Raw genomic sequence first — 19,337 nt, forward strand, 5'->3', positions numbered from 1 at the left:
AAGACCGGACACTATAAAACTATTAGAAGAAAACATAGGAAGAACACTCTTTGACATAAATCACAGCAAGATCCTTCATGACCCACCTCCCAGAGTAATTGAAATAAAAACATAAATAAACAAATGGGACCTAATGAAACTTAAAAGCTTTTTCACAGCAAAGGAAACTATAAACAAGACGAAAAGACAACCCTCAGAATAGGAGAAAACATCTGCAAACAAATCAACAAAGGATTAATCTCCAAACAGCTCATGCAGCTCCATATTAAAAAAACAACCAAATCAAAAAAGAGGCAGAAGACCTAAATAGACATTTCTCCAAAGAAGACATACAGATGGCCAAGAGGTACAGGAAAGGCTGTTCAACATCACTAATTATTAGAGAAATTCAAATCAAAACTACAATGAGGTATCACCTCACACCAGTTAGAATGGGCATCATCAGAAAATCTACAAACAACAAATGCTGGAGAGGGTGTGGAGAGAAGGGAACACTCTTGCACTGTTGGTGGGAATACAAATTGATACAGCCACTGTGGAGAACAATATGGAGGTTCCTTAAAAAACTAAAAATAGAATTACCATATGACCCAGCAAATGAAGCAACTGACAAAGGATTAATCTCCAAAATTTACAAGCAGCTCATGCAGCTCAATAACAACAACAAAAAAAACAACCCAATCCAAAAATGGGCAGAAGACCTAAATAGACCTTTCTACAAAGAAGATATACAGACTGCCAACAAACACATGAACGAATGCTCAACTTCATTAATCATTAGAGAAATGCAAATCAAAACTACAATGAGATATCATCTCACACCAGTCAGAATGGCCATCATCAAAAAATCTAGAAACAATAAATGCTGGAGAGGATGTGGAGAAAAGGGATCCCTCTTGCACTGTTGGTGGGAATGTAAATTGATACAGCCACTGTGGAGAACAGTACGGAGGTTCCTTAAAAAACTAAAAATAGAACTACCATATGACCCAGCAATCCCACTACTGGGCATATACCCTGAGAAAACCATAATTCAAGAAGAGTCATGTACCAAAATGTTCATTGCAGCTCTATTTACAATAGCCTGGAGATGGAAACAACCTAAGTGTCCATCATTGGATGAATGGATAAAGAAGATGTGGCACATATATACAATGGAATATTACTCAGCCATAAAAGAAACAAAATTGAGCTATTTGTAATGAGGTGGATAGACCTAGAGTCTGTCATACAGAGTGAAGTAAGTCAGAAAGAGAAAGACAAATACCATATGCTAACACATATATATGGAATTTAAGAAAAAAAATGTCATAAAGAACCTAGGGGTAAGACAGGAATAAAGATACAGACCTACTAGAGAATGGACTTGAGGATATGGGGAGGAGGAAGGGTAAGCTGTGACAAAGTGAGAGAGAGGCATGGACATATATACACTACCAAACGTAAGGTAGATAGCTAGTGGGAAGAAGCCGCATAGCACAGGGAGATCAGCTCGGTGCTTTGTGACTGCCTGGAGGGGTGGGATAGGCAGGGTGGGAGGGAGGGAGACACAAGAGGGAAGAGATATGGGAACATATGTATATGTATAACTGATTCACTTTGTTATAAAGCAGAAACTAACACACCATTTTAAAGCAAGTATACTCCAATACAGATGTAAAAAAAAAAAAAACCACATGCACCCCAATGTTCATTGCAGCACTATTTACAATAGCCAGATCATTTAAGCAATCTAAATTCCCATTGACAGATGAAAGGATAAAGAAGATGTGATACACATACACAATGGAATATTACTCAGCCATAAAAAAGAACAAAATTGGTTCATTTGTAGAGACATGGATGTCATACAGAGTGAAGTAAGTCAGAAATAGAAAAACAAGTATCATATATTAACACATATATGTGGAATCTACAAAAATGGTACAGATGAACTGTTTGAAAGGCAGAAATAGAAACACAGATGTAGAGAACACACATATGGACACCAAGGGGGGAAAGCAGGGGACGGGGGTGGTGGTGGTGGGATGAATTAGGAGATTGGGATTGACATATATACACTATTATGTATAAAATATATAACTAATAAGAACCTCTGTACAAAAAATAAAAATTCAAAAAATTGAAAATAAAGATTAAATTATATAAAAGTAAAAATTAAAAAAAGAAATACAAACTGGAAAAGAAGTAGTAAAACTGTCACTGTTTGCAGATGACATGATACTATACATGGAAAATCCTAAAAATGCCACAATAAAACTACTAGAACTAATCAATGAATTTGTTAAGGTTGCTGGATACAAAATTAATGCACAGAAATCACTTGCATTCCTATACACTAACAATGAAAGATCAGAAAGAGTAATTATGGCAACAATCCCATTCACCACTGCAATAAAAAGAATAAAATAGCTAGGAATAAACCTACCTAAGGAGACCAAAGACGTGTACTCAGAAAACAATAGAACACTGGTGAAAGAAATCAAAGATGACATAAACAGATGAAGAAATATACCATGCTCTTGGATTGGAAGAATCAACATTGTGAAAATAACTATACTACCCAAAGCAATCTACAGATCCAATGCAATCCCTATCACAATACCAATGGCATTCTTTACAGAATTAGAACAAAGATTTTTACAATTTGTATGGAAACACAAAAGACGCTGAATAACCAAAGCAATCTTGAGAAAGAAAAACAGAGCTGGCGGAATCTGGCTCCCAGACTTCAAACTGTACTACAAAGCTACAGTAATCAACACAGTATGGTACTGGCACCAAAACAGAAATATAGATCAATGGTACAGGATAGAAAGCCCAGAGATAAACCCATGCACATATGGTCACCTAATTTATGACAAAGGATGCAAGAACATACAACGGAGAAAACGCAGATTCTTCAATAAGTGGTGCTGGAAAAACTGGACTGCTATATGTAAAAGAATGAAATTAGAATACTCCCTAACACCATACACAAAAATAAACTCAAAATGGATTAAAGATCTAAATGTAAAAAAACTATAAAACTCTTAGAGGAAAACACAGGATAAACTCTCTTTGACATAAATCACAGAAAGATCCTTTTTGACCCACCTCCTAGAGTAATGAAAATAAAAACAAAAATAAACAAATGGGAGCTAATGAAACTTAAAAGCTTTTGCACAGCAAAGGAAACTATAAACAAGGCAAAAAGACAACCCTTAGAATGGGAAAAAATATTTGCAAATGAAGCAACTGACAAAGGATTAACCTCCAAAATATACAAACATGTCTTGGAGCTCCGTATCAAAAAAACAAACAACCGAATCAAAAAATGGGCAGAAATCCTAAACAGACATTTCACCAAAGAAGACATACAGATGGCCAAGAGGCACATGAAAGGCTGCTCAACATCACTAATTATTAGAGCAAGGCAAAACTGCAATTAGATATCACCTCACACTGGTCAGAATGGCCATCATCAAAAAATCTAGAAACAATAAATGCTGGAGAGGGTGTGGAGAAAAAGGAACCCTATTGCACTGTTGTTGGGAATGTAAATTGATACAGCCACTATGGAGAACAGCATGTAAGTTCCTTAAAAAAACTAAAAATAGAACTACCATATGACCCAGCAGTCCCACTACTGGGCATATATCCTGAGAAAACCATAATTCAAAGAGACACATGGGACTTCCCTGGTGGCGCAGCGGTTGAGAGTCCGCCTGCCAATGCAGGGGACACGGGTTTGTGCCCCAGTCCGGGAAGATCCCACATGCCACGGAGTGGCTGGGCCCATGAGCCATGGCCGCTGAGCCTGCACGTCTGGAGCCTGTGCTCTGCAACGGGAGAGGCCATGACAGTGAGAGGCCAGCGTAACGCAAAAAAAAAAACAAAAGAGAGACACATGCACCCCAATGTTCATTGCAGCTCTATTTACAATACCCAGGACATGGAAACAGTCTAAATGTCCGATGACAGATAAATGGATAAAGAAGATGTGGTACATATATACAATAGAATATTATTCAGCCATAAAACAGAAAGAAATTGGGTCAGGTTTAGAGTTGTGGATGGATCTAGAGTCTGCCATACAGAGTGAAGTAAGTCAGAAAGAGAAAAACAAATATATTAACACATATATGTGGAATCTAGAAAAATGGTACAGATGCACCTATCTGCAGGGCAGGAATAGAGACATAGACGTAGAGTAGAGAACCGACATGTGGACACGGTGGGGAAAGGGAGGATGGAACGAATTGGGAGATTAGGTTTGGCATAAATACACTACCATGTGTAAAATAGATAGGTAGTGGGAGCCTGCTATATAGCACAGGGAGCTCAGCTTGGTGCTCTGTGACAACCTAGATGGGTGGGATGGTGGTGGTGGGGAAGTCCAAGAGGGAGGGGATATATGTATACATATAGCTGATTCACTTCATTGTACAGCAGAAACTAACACAACATTGTAAAGCAATTATACTCCAATAAATAGAAAAAATACATTAGGAGTATGGAAATATCATTAAGAATAAAAACAAATTTTATTTTAAAGATATCACCATGAAATGTTAACCAGCAAGGGCTTTACCTAATGAGTCAAAGGTACCCTGAATAAAGTCACATATTCATTTTAGTTGTACATATTTCATTTTGATATTTTAGGTCATATACCAGATGGCGGAAAGCATTTATACATGATGACTTTTCCTAGATGTGCCAACATATGCTGCTGAATTGCCTATACAGAAGAGCCTTGCTCATTGCAAGTCTCCATGGAAGTATTTCAAACAAAGCACATCAATTAACATTTGTTTATTATGCCATTGTGACTATATGACAGTTTTTTATTTCTTTCCCAAATACTCAGGCAACAGTTGGGTTTATATTGAATTTGTCAGATGAAGGTTCATGTTTAGGGATATTTAGAAATGTTTTTCATTTCAAATTTGCTATTAAATATCTCACCTCTCATCTAACCTCCATTAAGTATCAAATTTTATGAACAGATATAAAAAGAATTGTAGATGATAGAATGCTACTATGGATAAAAAAACATACAAGGCATTAAAGTACATAATACAGTTAGTGAAGGATTTACCAGTGATGTAGATAAATTGAGGTATTAAGTATAAATTTTAATTTATTAAAATCAATAGTTTATCATATGAATTGCATATTTATTTTTAAAGTATAAAGAGAGAAAATCTCTCTTAATTCCATAAACATACAAGTATCATCAATCCTAGTGAAATAAATCCTTCCATTCTAATGTAGAGTCGTTTATAATTAAGGCTATGTTTCACTCTGTGTAGGTAATATGATGATTACCTTACACAAGGAAAGGTTCTGGGAGCAAGGTGTTAGGAAGGAAAGAATAAACAAAGGTTTTGCTATAAGCATAGTCATTTGCATTAACTGAAATAAAAGTGGAATAAATATTTTATTTCAGATCAAAGCATCTGAGGCACAAGCCTTCACTGTATGCACTGTATAGGGCTTTTTTTTTTTTTAGATGTTCTCTATTCACATTGAGCAGTGAGGCAGCTTCTAAGGACTAACAAGGTTTTTACCACTTGTAAAAGAAAGCTTCTAACTATTTTATGCCATAGAATTTGTTCCCCAAAGAGGTATCACAGGACAATAATATAAGTGGTTTAACAGTATGTGGGAATTATTAAGTAATTTTTAAAAACTAAGCATGTTTAAAAACAAGTAACTAACCTTTGTATTCTATTACTGTAAATAAGTGTTGCCATGATAGTGCCGAAAAGAAAAGAAAGAAAAGAAAGAAAAAGAAAGGAAATTTGATTATATCTTGTTCATGTTGTACTGTAAAATTAAACACACCTATAAAGATAAATTATATAGAAAGTGTTCAGACTATTCCAGTCAAGATAGTACAACTTTAATAATTTCAAAATATTTGCTCTAACACATTACACCTATAGACCAAATGTACTCATTCTTTTGAAATCATCTTGCTTTGTCTGATTCATATATGTGATTTAGTTGTTCAAGTTATTCTACAGTACCATTATTAACTCGTTTAGGAAGGCAGCTTTTTAAAACATGAAATAAATATAAGTATCATTTTCCTCAAAGAAATTAAGCATAAAAGGGAGTTTCAGCCTTAGAAGAGAAAAACTGAAAACTGCATAGATGCTAATCACTTTGGTCTTTTCAATAATTAGCTGTGGAGAATTTAAAGGCATTAGTTTAGACATTATTATTCCTGAAACCTAGTATAGACATTTTATTATGCAATTTACATTAAAAATATATTAGCTAAAAATAATTTGGAAAAAAATGCTTTATGACCAAAATCATAAAAATGATGCAAGGAAAACCATTAGCTAGGAAAAGAACAAACACTGCAGTCAGACACTTAGCTTTGTCATACCTGTACCAATATAGAATTCTTGGCCAATAAAACTATCCTTCAAAATCAGATTGAATACAAGCCTTTTGTCAGTAAAAACTGACAGAATTAGCCACCAGCAGATGCTCATGAAAAGAATATGAAAGGATTTTCTTTGAGCAAAAGAAAAATAATCCCATATGGAAGGTCAGCAATTCAAGAAGGAAAAGTAAGGAGAGAAACATGTAAATATATAAGTAAATCTAAAGAATACTGAGTGTATAAAACAATATTAATATGTTGGTATCTGTAAACACACACACGTAGCCATGCACACACACACAGAAACACACCCAGAGAAACACACACAGTTTAAATGCTCAACAGGAAAATTGTTTAAGAGAAAGAAAAGGAGTTAAAATATTATAAGACGATTTTATGGTCCAGGAAAATATAAATCTCCCTACATTAGAATTCAATAATAAGGGATTCATTTTGTAATATCAGGGTAACAACTAAAGGAATGTGTGACCACCAAGTAAACAAACAAAGGGGGTGGGATGAAACAGTATAATGAAAAATCTTCCTGAAAGGGCACAAAATGAGTTTTAAAAAAAGGAGACAGAACAACCAGAAAACAAGTAACAAAATGGCAACAAGTACGTAACTATCAATAATCACTTTAAATGTCAATGGACAAAATTCTCCAATCGCAGGACATAAGGTGGCTGATTGGATTAAAAAACAAGACCTATCTACATGTTGCCTATAAGAGACTCACTTTCGAGCTAAAGACACATGCAGACTAAAAGTGAGGGGATAGAAAAATATATTCCATGCAAATAGAAATGAAAAAAAAGCTGGGATAGCAATACTCATATCAGACAAAATAAACATTAAAGTCAAATTCTACAATAAAAGACAAAAAAGTGCATTGTATAATGATAAACGGATCAATACAAGAAGATATAACATTCATAAACATGTATGCACCTAATACAGGAGCACATAAATATATAAAGCAAATAGCAACAGACATAAAGGGAGAAGTTGAAAACAATACAGTAGTAGTAAGAAACTTTAACAACTCACTTACACAAATGGACAGATCATCAGGCAAAAAATCAATAAGAAAACATTTGCCTTAAGTGACATATTAGATCAGTTGAACTTAATAGATATCTCAGGACATTCCATCCAAAAACAGCAGAATACATATTGGATTCAAGTACATATGACAAGTTCTCCAGGATAGATCACATACTAGGCCACAAAACAAGTCTCAACAAATTTTAGATAAAAATTGTATCAAGTATCTTTTCCAGTATGAAACTGGAAATCCATTATAAGAAGAAAAATGGGAAAAGCATGAAGACTAAGCAGTGTGCTACTAACAAAAACGATGGTTCAACAAAGAAATCAAAGACGAAATCAGAAAATACCTTGAGACAAGTGAAAATAAAAACAAAACTTTCCAAAATCTATGGGACACAGCAAAAGCAGTTCTAAGAGGGACGTTTATAGCAATAGAGGCCTACCACATGAAACAACAAAAATCTCAAATAAACAACCTAAACAACCATCTAAAGGAATTACAAAAAGAAGAACAAAGCCCAAAGGCAGCAGAAGGAATGAAAAAGGTAATAAGGAAATAAATAAAATAGAGACCAATAAGACAATAGAAAAGATCAATGAAACCAAGAGATGATTTTTTTGAAAAATAAACAAATTTGATAAGCCTTTAGCTAGGCTCATCAAGAAAAAAAGACAGGACACAAACAAAATAAGAAACGAAAGAGGAGAAATTACAAATGATATCACAGAAAAACAATAATGAGAGAATACTTCATATAGTTATCTGCCAACAAATTGCATAACCAAGAACAAATGGACGAACTCCTAGAAACATATAATCTTTCAAGATTAAATCAGGAAGAAATACACAGTCTGAACAGATTGATCAGTAGAAATGAAATTGAATCTGGTATCAAAAAGTCCAGGATCAGAGGGCCTCACAGAAGAATTCTACCAAACATAAAAAGGAGAGTTAATACCTATCCTCAAACTATTCCAAAACACTAAAGAGGAGGGAACACTCCCAAATTCATTCAACAAGGCTACCATTACCCTGATATCAAAACCAGACAGACACTACAAAAAAGAAAATTAAAAGCCAGTATCTTTGATGAACATGGATGCAAAAATCCTCAACAAAATATTAGCAAACTGAATTCAACAATATATAAAAAAGATCATACACCATGAACAAGTAGGTTGTATTCCAGGGATTTAAGGATGGTTCAACTTATGCAAATCAACCAATGTGATATTCCAAATTCACAAAATGAAGGATAAAAATCACATGATCAACTCAGTAGATGTGGGAAAAACATTTGACACAATTCAATACCATTCATGATAAAAAAAAAAGCTCTCAACAAATTTGGCACAGAGGGAAAATATCTCAACATAATTGAACCCATTTATGAAAAACCCATAGCTAACATCATACTCAATGGTTAAAAAAATGAAAGTTTTTTCTCTAAAATTAGTAACAGGACAAGGATGCCCACTCTCACCATTTCTATTTAACATAGTATTGTAAGTCCTAGCCACAGCAATCAGACAAGAAAAATAAAAAGCATCCAAGTTGGAAGGGAAGAAGTAAAACTGTCACTATTTGTAGATGACAAAGTACGTAGAAAACCTTGAAGTCTACACCAAAAAAGTTAAAACTAATAAATGAATTCAGTAAAGTTACAGGCTACAAGAATAATATACAGAAATCTGTTGCTTTTCTATACACTAATAATGAACTACAAGAAAGAGAAGGCAAGAAAACAATCCCTTTTTTTGGGGTACATCCTGCATTTAAAAAATTTTTTTTATTGAAGTATAGTTTAGTTCCAATGTTGTGCTAATTTCTGCTGTACAGCAAAGTGACTCAGTTACACACATATATACATTCTTTTTATATTCTTTTCCATTATGGTTTATCCCAGGAGACTGGATATAGTTCCCTTTGCTACACAGTAGGACCTTGTTGTTTATCCATCCTATATATAATAGTTTACATCTACTAACCCCAAACTCCCAGTCCATCCCTCTCCCTCCCTGCCTCCCCCTTGGCAACCACAAGTCTGTTCTCTATGTCCATGAGTCAAAAACAACCCCATTTAAAACTGCATTCAAAAGAACAAAATACCCAGGAATAAACTTAATCCAGGAGGTGAAAGACCTATACTCTGAAAACTATAAGACACTGATGAAGGAACTTGAAGATGATATGAATAAATGGAAAGATAGCCTGTGTTCATGGATTGGAAGAATTAATACTGTTAAAATGTGCATATTACACAAAGCAATCTACAGATTTAATGCAATACCTATCAAAATACCAACGATATTTTTCTTAGAACTACAACAAATAATTCTAAAATTTGTATGAAACCACAAAAGACGCCCAAATGGCCAAAGCAATATTAAGAAAAAAGAACAAAGCTGGAGGTATCATGCTCCCTGACTTCAGTCTATACTACAAAGCTACAATAATCAAAAGAGTGTGCTAATGGCAAAAAAAACCGGACATGTTGATCAATGGAACAGAATATAGAGCTCAGAAAGAAATCTATGCAACAGAATATAGAGCTCAGAAAGAAATCTATGCACATATGGTCAATTAGTTTACAACAAAGCAAGCAAAACTATACAATGGAGAAAAGGCAGTCTGTTAAAGAAGTGGTATTGGGAAAACTGGACAGGTACATAAAAAAGAATGAAATTAGAACATTTTCTTATACCATATACAAAATAAACTCAAAATGAACTAAAGACCTAAAATGTAAGACTGGAAACCATAAAACTCTTAGAAGAAAACGTAGGCAGTACATTCTTTGATGTAAGTCTTGGCAATATATTTTTGGATTTGTCTCCTCAAACAAGAGAAACAAAAGAAAAAATAAACAAATTGACTGAAATAAACTTAAGTGCTTTTGCACAGTGAAGAAAACCATCAACAAAACAAAAAGACAACCTACTGAATGGGAGAAGATATTGGCAAACAATATGTCTGATAAGGAGTTAATATCCAAAACATACAAAGAGCTCATACAACTCAATATCAAAAAAACAAACAATTAAAAAATGGGCAGAAGACCTGATTAGACATTTTTCCAAAAAAAAAAAATACAGATGGCCAATAGGCACATGAAAAGATATTCAACATCACTAATCAGGGAAATACAAACTGAAACCACAATGAGATATCACCTCACACAGGTCAGAATGGCCATGATCAAAAAGACAACACATTATAAATGTTGCTGAAGATGTGGAGAAAAGGGAAACCTAGCACACTGTTGGTGGGAATGTAAATTGGTACAGCTACTATGGAAAACAGTATGGAGGTTCCTCAAAATATTTAAAGAAGAACTACCATGTGATCCAGCAATTCCATTCTTAAGTATATATCCCAAGAAAACAAAAAAACTGATTCAAAATGATACATGTATTCCAATGTTCATGGCAACATTATTTACAATAGCCAAGAACTGGAAGCAACCTAGGTGTCCATCAATAGATGGATGGATAAAGAAGATGTGATAATATATATATATATTACTCAGCCATAGAAAAGAAAGAAATTTGCCATCTGCAACAACATGGATGGACCTGGAGGGTATTATGCTTAGGGAAGTAAGTCAGACAAAGACAAATACTGTATATTTTCACTTACATATGGAATCTAAAAATTAAACCAAATGAATGACAAGCAAAACAGAAACAGACTCACAGACACAGAGAATAAATTAGTGGTTACCAGTGAGGAGGAGGGGTGGGGAGGGGCAAGACAGGGGAAGGGGATTAAGAGGTATAAACTACTAGGTATAAAACAAATAAGATACAAGGATATAATGCACAGCACAAGGAATATGGCCAATAGTTTGTAATAACTTTAAGGAATACAATCTATAAAAATATCGAGTCACTATGTTGTACACCTGAAGTTAATGTAACACTGTAAATCAACCATACTTCAATAAAAAAGAATGGAATTGAAAAGAAAAAAAAAGACAAACACAAAAGGAGAGCCAGGAACAGGAAGTACAAACAGAATAGTAAATAGAAAGATGTAGTAATAAACACAAATATATTCTAATGGCATTAAGTGTAAATAGAATGAGCATTCAAATATAAAGTCAATAATTTTCAGGTTAAAATATATTGCTTCTCTAAAGATATATACATGTAAGAATTCAGAGAGCTTGGAATTTTATAAAAGGAAATAGATGCTCCATGCAAATGCTAACCAAAAGAACCCTAATAAAATAAAGGTACAGTGGTATACTCATAATAGAAAAGATACACTTTTTATAAAGAAGAACATTTCATAATGATGAGACTATTGTCCCTGAACACAGTAGAATTAAACTAGAAATCAAAAATCATAAATATAACAACAAAATCTCCATATATGTAGCCATTAAGAAACTTCCATAACCAATGGTTCAAAATAGAAGTAATAAGTATCAGTATCAAGAGAATCAAAACTTGTTTTTCAAAAACAAAGTTCATAAACCCTTGGCACGACACACTAAAAGGAGAACAAAAGAAAGAGTATCATGACAGATTCTAAAGATGTTAAAATATCACAGAAGGATACTGTGAGCAACTTTATAAAATATCTTTAAAAATGCAAATGAAATAAATACATTCTTAGGGAGACAAAACAACCAAAACTGATGCAAAGAAAAATAAAGTCTAGGCAGGCATATAACTGAAAAATTCTTCCACAAATTAAAAACCTTTCTGTAAGTATCCATGACCAAATGGCTTCACTTGGGAATTCAAGGAATGAATTAAAATTATTAAGGAAGAAATCATGACAATACTATAAAATTCTTCCAGATAATAGAAAAAAAAAGAGCGAGATAATCACTTCCAAATTCATTTTAGTAGTTCAGCATAACTTTGACATAAACCCTTACTTTATAAGAAAACATTATAAGAAAAACATTATGGCGGGGTGGTAGTGGTAGAATGAATTGGGAGATTGGGATTGACATATATACACTAATATATATATAAAATAGATAACTAATAAGAACCTGCTGTATAAAAAAATAAAATACAAAAAAAGAAAATAAAGGAACACCTTAAGAAGAATTATTACTTAAGTCCTATATATTTCAAAGATGATTTTAAAAGCATAAATAAATCTTACTGAAGAGTAAAAAAAAATTATGGGTGCAATATCTTAAACAAAATAATATCAAAGTAAATACAGCCATATTAAAAAGATTACTACATCATCAACAAGTGTTTCTCTTCTAGGAATGCAATATTAAACATAAGAAAATCAAACAATGTAATCTACCACAGTATCCATGGGCAAGTTACTTTACCTTTCAAAAAGTTTAACTGTCCTTATTTAAAGTTTCAATTTCCTCATCAGTAAAATCAAGACTATAACAACTCATGTATCATACGGGGTTTTTTTGAGGATTAAATAATTAATGCATGTAAAGTGTTTAGCACATGGCACACAGTAAATGCCCAACAAATCTTAGCTATTATTATTAGTGTCTTTTAAAAAATGATAAGTATGAAAGAAGTAACATTTATACTGAACAATGTAGCAGATTAAAATCTCATTTAGGTAGCACTCAATCAGAAAACTCCTACTATGTAAAAAAAAAAAACAAAACAAAAAACCCAGAACTTAGAGGCTTAACACAACCATTTATTTAGTCCACAGTGCCAAGGTCAGCAATCTGAGCTGGGCACAGGAGAATGTGCCTTCTGCTCTCATTCATGTGTCTATGATCAACTCTTAGGTCAGGTAGGGACTGGCTAGTTTTGGGAGGTGTCCATGGAACAACTAGGATGGCTTGTCTCTCTACCATGTTGTCTCTCATCTTCCACCTGGTTAACTCGGACTTATTTACATATCAGTTACAGGGTGCCAAGAGAACAAGAGAGGGCAGGCACCAATGTGTAAGCATTTTTCAAATCTCTACTTGTATAGCATTAGAATTGTTTAAATTAAGTCACATGGTCAAGCCTAGAATTTGAGTGGGGAAGGAAAGATGGGATATAGGGAGCCTTGAATAAATTGGGGAAAATTACTCTAACAGTGTACCACAAGTTCCAAAGCAGTAATTCATTAAAAAAATATATAGGAAATTGTATACATGATTTTTATCCAACATAAATTACCAAACCATTAAAATCCAATAAGAACAAACAATTTTTTCCCCAAACTGTTTCCTTTACTTAGCATCTCCAGTTTTATCAAACCATCCCTAAGTCTCTAAGACCTTAGCTTGGTAACCAAAACATAGCTTTCAAATTTGATGCCTAATACTGCCCAATCCAAACCTTTTTACCCAACAAGGCAAGGTCAACCAATGACTTTCTCTTAAAGCATTCTTATTTATGTTTGGCTCATGCCATTTCCTTATCTGAAAGATGCTTTCCTTGACCCTCCCTCTTTGAATCATTTCATGTAACTCATCATTTAAGTTTCCAGCTCAAATACTACTTAAAGATAATAGTAATTTATTCCTCATTAATATTAGAAAAAAGTTAGAGAGCAAACATTTATCTGAACTCCCATTTTGTGCTATGAACTTTCATGGGGCCAGCTACATATATAATATTCCATTTGTGTTGTTCCCTATCTTTCTGAAAAATAGGTCTTCTGGATGAAACAGTAAAATTTATTGTGTAAAGGTTATTTTTTGGACATCCTCGCTTCTTCCATAGAATTCACTATGGCAAAAAAGATTTAGTAAGTACTCACATTTGTTTCATATTTTTTACTGTTTTTCGTGAAAATTTTATATAATTTCTCACTTTACATACTCATAGTATCTTAATATTAAATAAGAGAATCAAACTAAATTAAGTGATATTTTACCAACTAGATACTTTATAATTTATCATTTATTTACATTTATATTATATTATTTATATTGTTTAATAATCCAAATATGTCTCTCTAGCTAAACTTTATATAAACCACATTTATAATAAGTTATATCTTTTAATCTACCTAATGCAAATTAAACTTATTTTTATGTTAACTATGTACTATGCATAAATTAATATAACTGCTTTTAGAAATTTCTAATTTAGATTTTTCTCTGAGGATAACTTGCCCTCCCCACACATTTACTATTTAAAATGAATGAAAGCATCTCTCAGAAGCCTCACTAAGCACTGAAAACTAATTAGCACATCTAGTGGTTAAGCTTTTGTTTATTCCTTTATTCTCAGTGCTGACTGCTTGAGTAATAAGGTCTTCACTTGGATCTAGCATCTAAAAAATATTTACTATGTCTGATTAACTGACTTATGAATTTCAAATGTAATTATCTACAGATATTTACTAAAATTTTGAAGAAAGAAGCTATCTTATACCTAATGACTGGCCTTGAAAACAGGCATATAAATAGAATTCTAATTATAGAAATGACAAATTTGAGTTAGCTTATTTATTTAGTTGCAGTCTAATCCGTTTGAGATATGAAATGGAATATAAAAATAGATACAAAAGCAGATAATAACATAAATAATAACAAATAATGGAAAGAATCGTGGAAACAGAAAAAAAAGTAAGACTGGGTGAGATGAACTAATCATCCTCTATTTCTCTCAGAAACTGGTCAAAAATTTGACTCTCATTTTTTAAGCTCCAGCAAGCCATTTATACAAAATCAATAATAATGTTCAGACAGCACATGAAACTAAGAAGGATTTATTTCCTAAAACCCACTAAAGAGGATACTGGGTGATATAGTGGTCACCACTATAATACGTACAATAATTTTCTTTGTTTTTCTTTTTTTTTTCCTGTGCTTCTCACCAAAACCAAGGACAAAGATGAAGCAAGTTGCATGAAAGCAAGTCCATGAAATCCAAAACACTGAAGTGGGCAGCAATCTGATTGTCTTTTTCCATGAAAAAAATATTAGAAATCTAGAGAAAAGGATGGACTGCATATTTTCAGATAGTCCTCCATAAAGATCGTTACTCCAAATCAGACTTAGGTTCAAAAACAAAGAGCTTAAGATTTTGTTTTCTACTAAGGATCTAGAGTGTAGATATTCTGTGTTGCAATAATGGCCCACCCATAAGCTTGGACAATCAATTAAGCAGAGTGAATCATTTTTGCTTTTCTTGTTAACATTAATTCATATCTGTAATTATTATTGGAAAACAGTATATTAAGAGTGTTAGGGGACTTCCCTGGTGGTCCAGTCGTTAAGAATCTGCCTTCCAAAGCAGAGGATGAGCGTTTGACCTCTGGTCGGGAAACTAAGATCCCACATGCTGCGGGGCAACTAAGCACACACGCCACAACTACTGAGCCCACGCACCGCAACTAGAGAGCCCACATGCTGCAAACTACAGAGCCCACATGCTCTGGAGCCCACGTGCCACAACTAGAGAGAAGCCTGCGCACCACCTGAAGAGCCTGTGTGCTGCAACCAAAGAGCCCATGTGCTGCAACTAAGATCTGGATGCAGCCCAAAAAATAAAATAAAATAAATAAATAAAAGAAATAAACATTAAAAAAAAAAAAGAACGTTAGGATAACTGCATCTGTGCAAGCTAGAAAGAACCAGAAACTTTCAGGGACAGAAAAAAGTGTACTTTAGAATAACAAATTAACCTGGCTCAAAATAAGACAAAGAGAAAAAAAATATATTTGATGGAGTTTTGAAATATCATAGGATACCACATGGATAATCACTGGAAAATAATATTTGCATTTTATGAAGAATGGATAGCTAATTTCATAATGATTTCCTTTGAATGTGAATATATATATATATTCAAACAGAGCTAGAAAAACCAAGAATTTGTAAAATACATTTTTAACTTTAAAGAAAAAGACATTAGATTTACTGAGTCCAGATTTGCAATTTATATTGTCTAATGCTGGAAAGAAAAACTTCTAAATAAGTTCACTAAATAATTTATTATCCCCTCTTATCTTTAACTAAAAAATAGGTCGGTATTAACTTTTAAAAATCACGTTCTCAACAGTGAATCACTGATATTCACTGAATATGAATATTCCTTTTTCCTTAGAGACAAAGGACAAATATTTCCTGGTGACAGACGTACCAGTTGATGGCCAGTGTTTTATCTTACCTGGGCAATATTTACTGCATTACAGATTCGCCCATCTTTCTCATGATCCTTTGTTTTCTGTAACATTTGCCATATTGTGTTTCTAAGTCCATCCTGCTCCTTATCTCCTCGAAGTTCCCAAGACATTTTCAGCAGGTTATACACTAAGCCATAGTATGCAGTCCATTTCACTTGATCACCTGTTTAGAAAGAAAGGTTCTTTAGGAAGATATTTTATTCATCTTATTAATGTATGGTTGTGTGAAAAAGAAGAAATTTGATTTTATTAAAGTTTGAAATTCTGACCTCTGGAATTTTCTTTTTACCATTCACTACTTTTACTCCTTTAATTTTAAAAGATCTCACAGATCGTTTAAAAACTTCTAACAGAGATACGTTCGGTAGATTTCTCCTTTCTGCTCGTGGATGCCATCGAGTAAGCATCGTTGACGTCTCCCCCCACCCTCCACCCCCCGCCTCCACTGCCGTCATGTCTAAGTCAGAGCCACCTAAAGAGCCCAAACAGCTGTGGAAGCTCTTCATCGGAGGTTTGAGCTTTGAAACAAACAATGAGAGTCTGAGGAGCCATTTTGAGCAGTGGGGAATGCTCACAGATTGTGTGGTAATGAGGGATCCAAACACCAAATGCTCCAGAGGCTTCGGGTTTGTCACATATGCCACTGTGGAGGAGGTGGATGCAGCCATGAAGGCAAGGCCACACAAGGTGAATGGAAGAGTTGTAGAACCAAAGAGGGCCATCTGAAGAGAAGATTCTCAAAGACCTGGTGCCCACTTAACTGTGAAAAAGATTCTTGTTGGTGGCATTAAAGAAGACACTGAAGAACATCATCTAAGAGATTATTTTGAACAGTATGGGAAAATTGAAGTGATTGAAATCATTACTGATTGAGGCAGTGGCAAAAGAGAAGCTTTGCTTTTGTAACCTTTGATGACCATGACTCTGTAGACAAGATTGTCATTCAGAAATACCACACTGTGAATGGCCACAACTGTGAAGTAAGGAAAGCCCTATCTAAGCAAGAGATGGCTAGTGCCTCATCCAGCCAAAGAGGTCGAAGTGGTTCTGGAAACTTTGGTGGTGGTCATGGAGGTGGTTTTGGTGGGAATGACAACTTTGGTCGTGGAGCAAACTTCAGTGGTCAAGGTGGCTTTGGTGGCAGCCACGGTGGTGGTGGATATAGTGGCAGTGGGGATGGCTATAATGGATTTGGTAATGATGGAAGCAATTTTGGAGGTGGTGGAAGCTACAGTGATTTTGGCAGTAACAACAATCTTCAAATTTTGGACCCATGAAAGGAGGCAACTTTGGAGGCAGAAGTTTTGGCCCCTATGGTGGTAGAAGCCAATACTTTGCCAAACCCCAAAACCAAGGTGGCTATGGTGGTTCCAGCAGCAGCAGTAGCTATGGCAGTGGCAGAAGGTTTTGATTACTGCCAGGAAACAAAGCTTAGCAGGAGAGGAGAGCCAGAGAAGTGACAGGGAAGCTACAGGTTACAACAGATTTGTGAACTCAGCCAAGCACAGTGGTGGTAGGGCCTCGCTGCTACAAAGAAGACATGTTTTAGACAATGCTCATGTGTATAGGCAAAAAAACTCAAGGACTGTATTTGTGACTAATTGTATAACAAGTTATTTTAGTTTCTGTTCTGTGGAAAGTGTAAAGCATTCCAACAAAGGGTTTTAATGTAGTTTTTTTTTTTTTTTTTTTGCACCCATGCTGTTGATTGCTAAATGTAATAGTCTGATCATGATGCTGAATAAATATTTTTTTAAAAAAACCAAAAAACAGGGCTTCCCTGGTGGCGCAGTGGTTGAGAGTCCGCCTGCCGATGCAGGGGACACGGGTTCGTGCCCCGGTCTGGGAAGATCCCACATGCCACGGAGCGGCTGGGCCCGTGAGCCATAGCCGCTGAGCCTGCGCATACGGAGCCTGTGCTCCGCAACGGGAGAGGTCACAACAGTGAGAGGCCCGCATACCGCAAAAAAAAAAAACAAAAACCAAAAAACAAAAAAAACTTCTAATGCTATGAAAAGATGAACTGCACCTAATATTATACCTAATAAATTTAAAAGTTAAAAAGGTAAACTGTGAACTATGTACTATAAACACAGTTTTGTTTTTTTTTTTTTTGGCGGTATGCGGGCCTCTCACTGTTGTGGCCTCTCCCGTTATGGAGCACAGGCTCCGGACGCGCAGGCTCAGCGGCCATGGCTCATGGGTCCAGCCGCTCCACGGCATGTGGGATCTTCCCGGACCAGGACACGAACCCATGTCCCCTGCATCGGCAGGCGGACTCTTAACCACTGTGCCACCAGGGAAGCCCTATAAACACATTTTTGGAATTCAAGTAAAGAGGAATTTATTCAAGGAAGTATGAACAGTTAGACCACCATGGTGAATTTTTACAATAAATCAGAGAAACAGGAGAAAAATCACTGGTTGTTATAAAAATGATCAAGCTCTATGAAATATGGCATTTGAACCAAGAAGAAAGCTTTGAAAATAATGTAAAAAGCAGACAAAAATTACTGATATAATTATAAGCTGGAAGATTTTTTTAAATAATAGAGAAATAAGTCGAATGAAATAGGGGAAAGGGAGTAATGAATTCAGAGTTTTTCTTTAAGTTTAATATACTTGTCCTTCTAAAAATTATATACCAATTAGCAATTTAAATAAGTTATCAAGTTCCACTTTCAAAATATTCATTTCCCCTACAGAAAAGAGAAAGAAGTTTCTCTTTACTCTTTATCTTAATTATTTCTCACTAGATGACATATTGCTATGCAATACTATTCAAGAAACAAGAATTCTCATTTAGTTAGTGAT

At 34.6% G+C, this 19,337-nt stretch overlaps 1 protein-coding gene and 1 pseudogene across 1 annotated transcript in view; one reads left to right on the forward strand and one right to left on the reverse strand.

Annotated features, from left to right (window-relative positions):
* TMEM232 (transmembrane protein 232) overlaps nucleotides 1–19,337 on the reverse strand; it is a 398,700-nt gene that overhangs the window by 298,642 nt on the left and 80,721 nt on the right. Inside the window, 1 exon segment of the mRNA XM_067730223.1 lies at nucleotides 16,508–16,686. Coding sequence (XP_067586324.1) covers nucleotides 16,508–16,686 — 179 coding nt within the window.
* LOC137220764 (heterogeneous nuclear ribonucleoprotein A1-like) lies at nucleotides 16,977–18,272 on the forward strand (annotated as a pseudogene).

This window comes from Pseudorca crassidens, chromosome 3 (assembly GCF_039906515.1).
Source record: "Pseudorca crassidens isolate mPseCra1 chromosome 3, mPseCra1.hap1, whole genome shotgun sequence".
NCBI lineage: Eukaryota > Metazoa > Chordata > Mammalia > Artiodactyla > Delphinidae > Pseudorca > Pseudorca crassidens.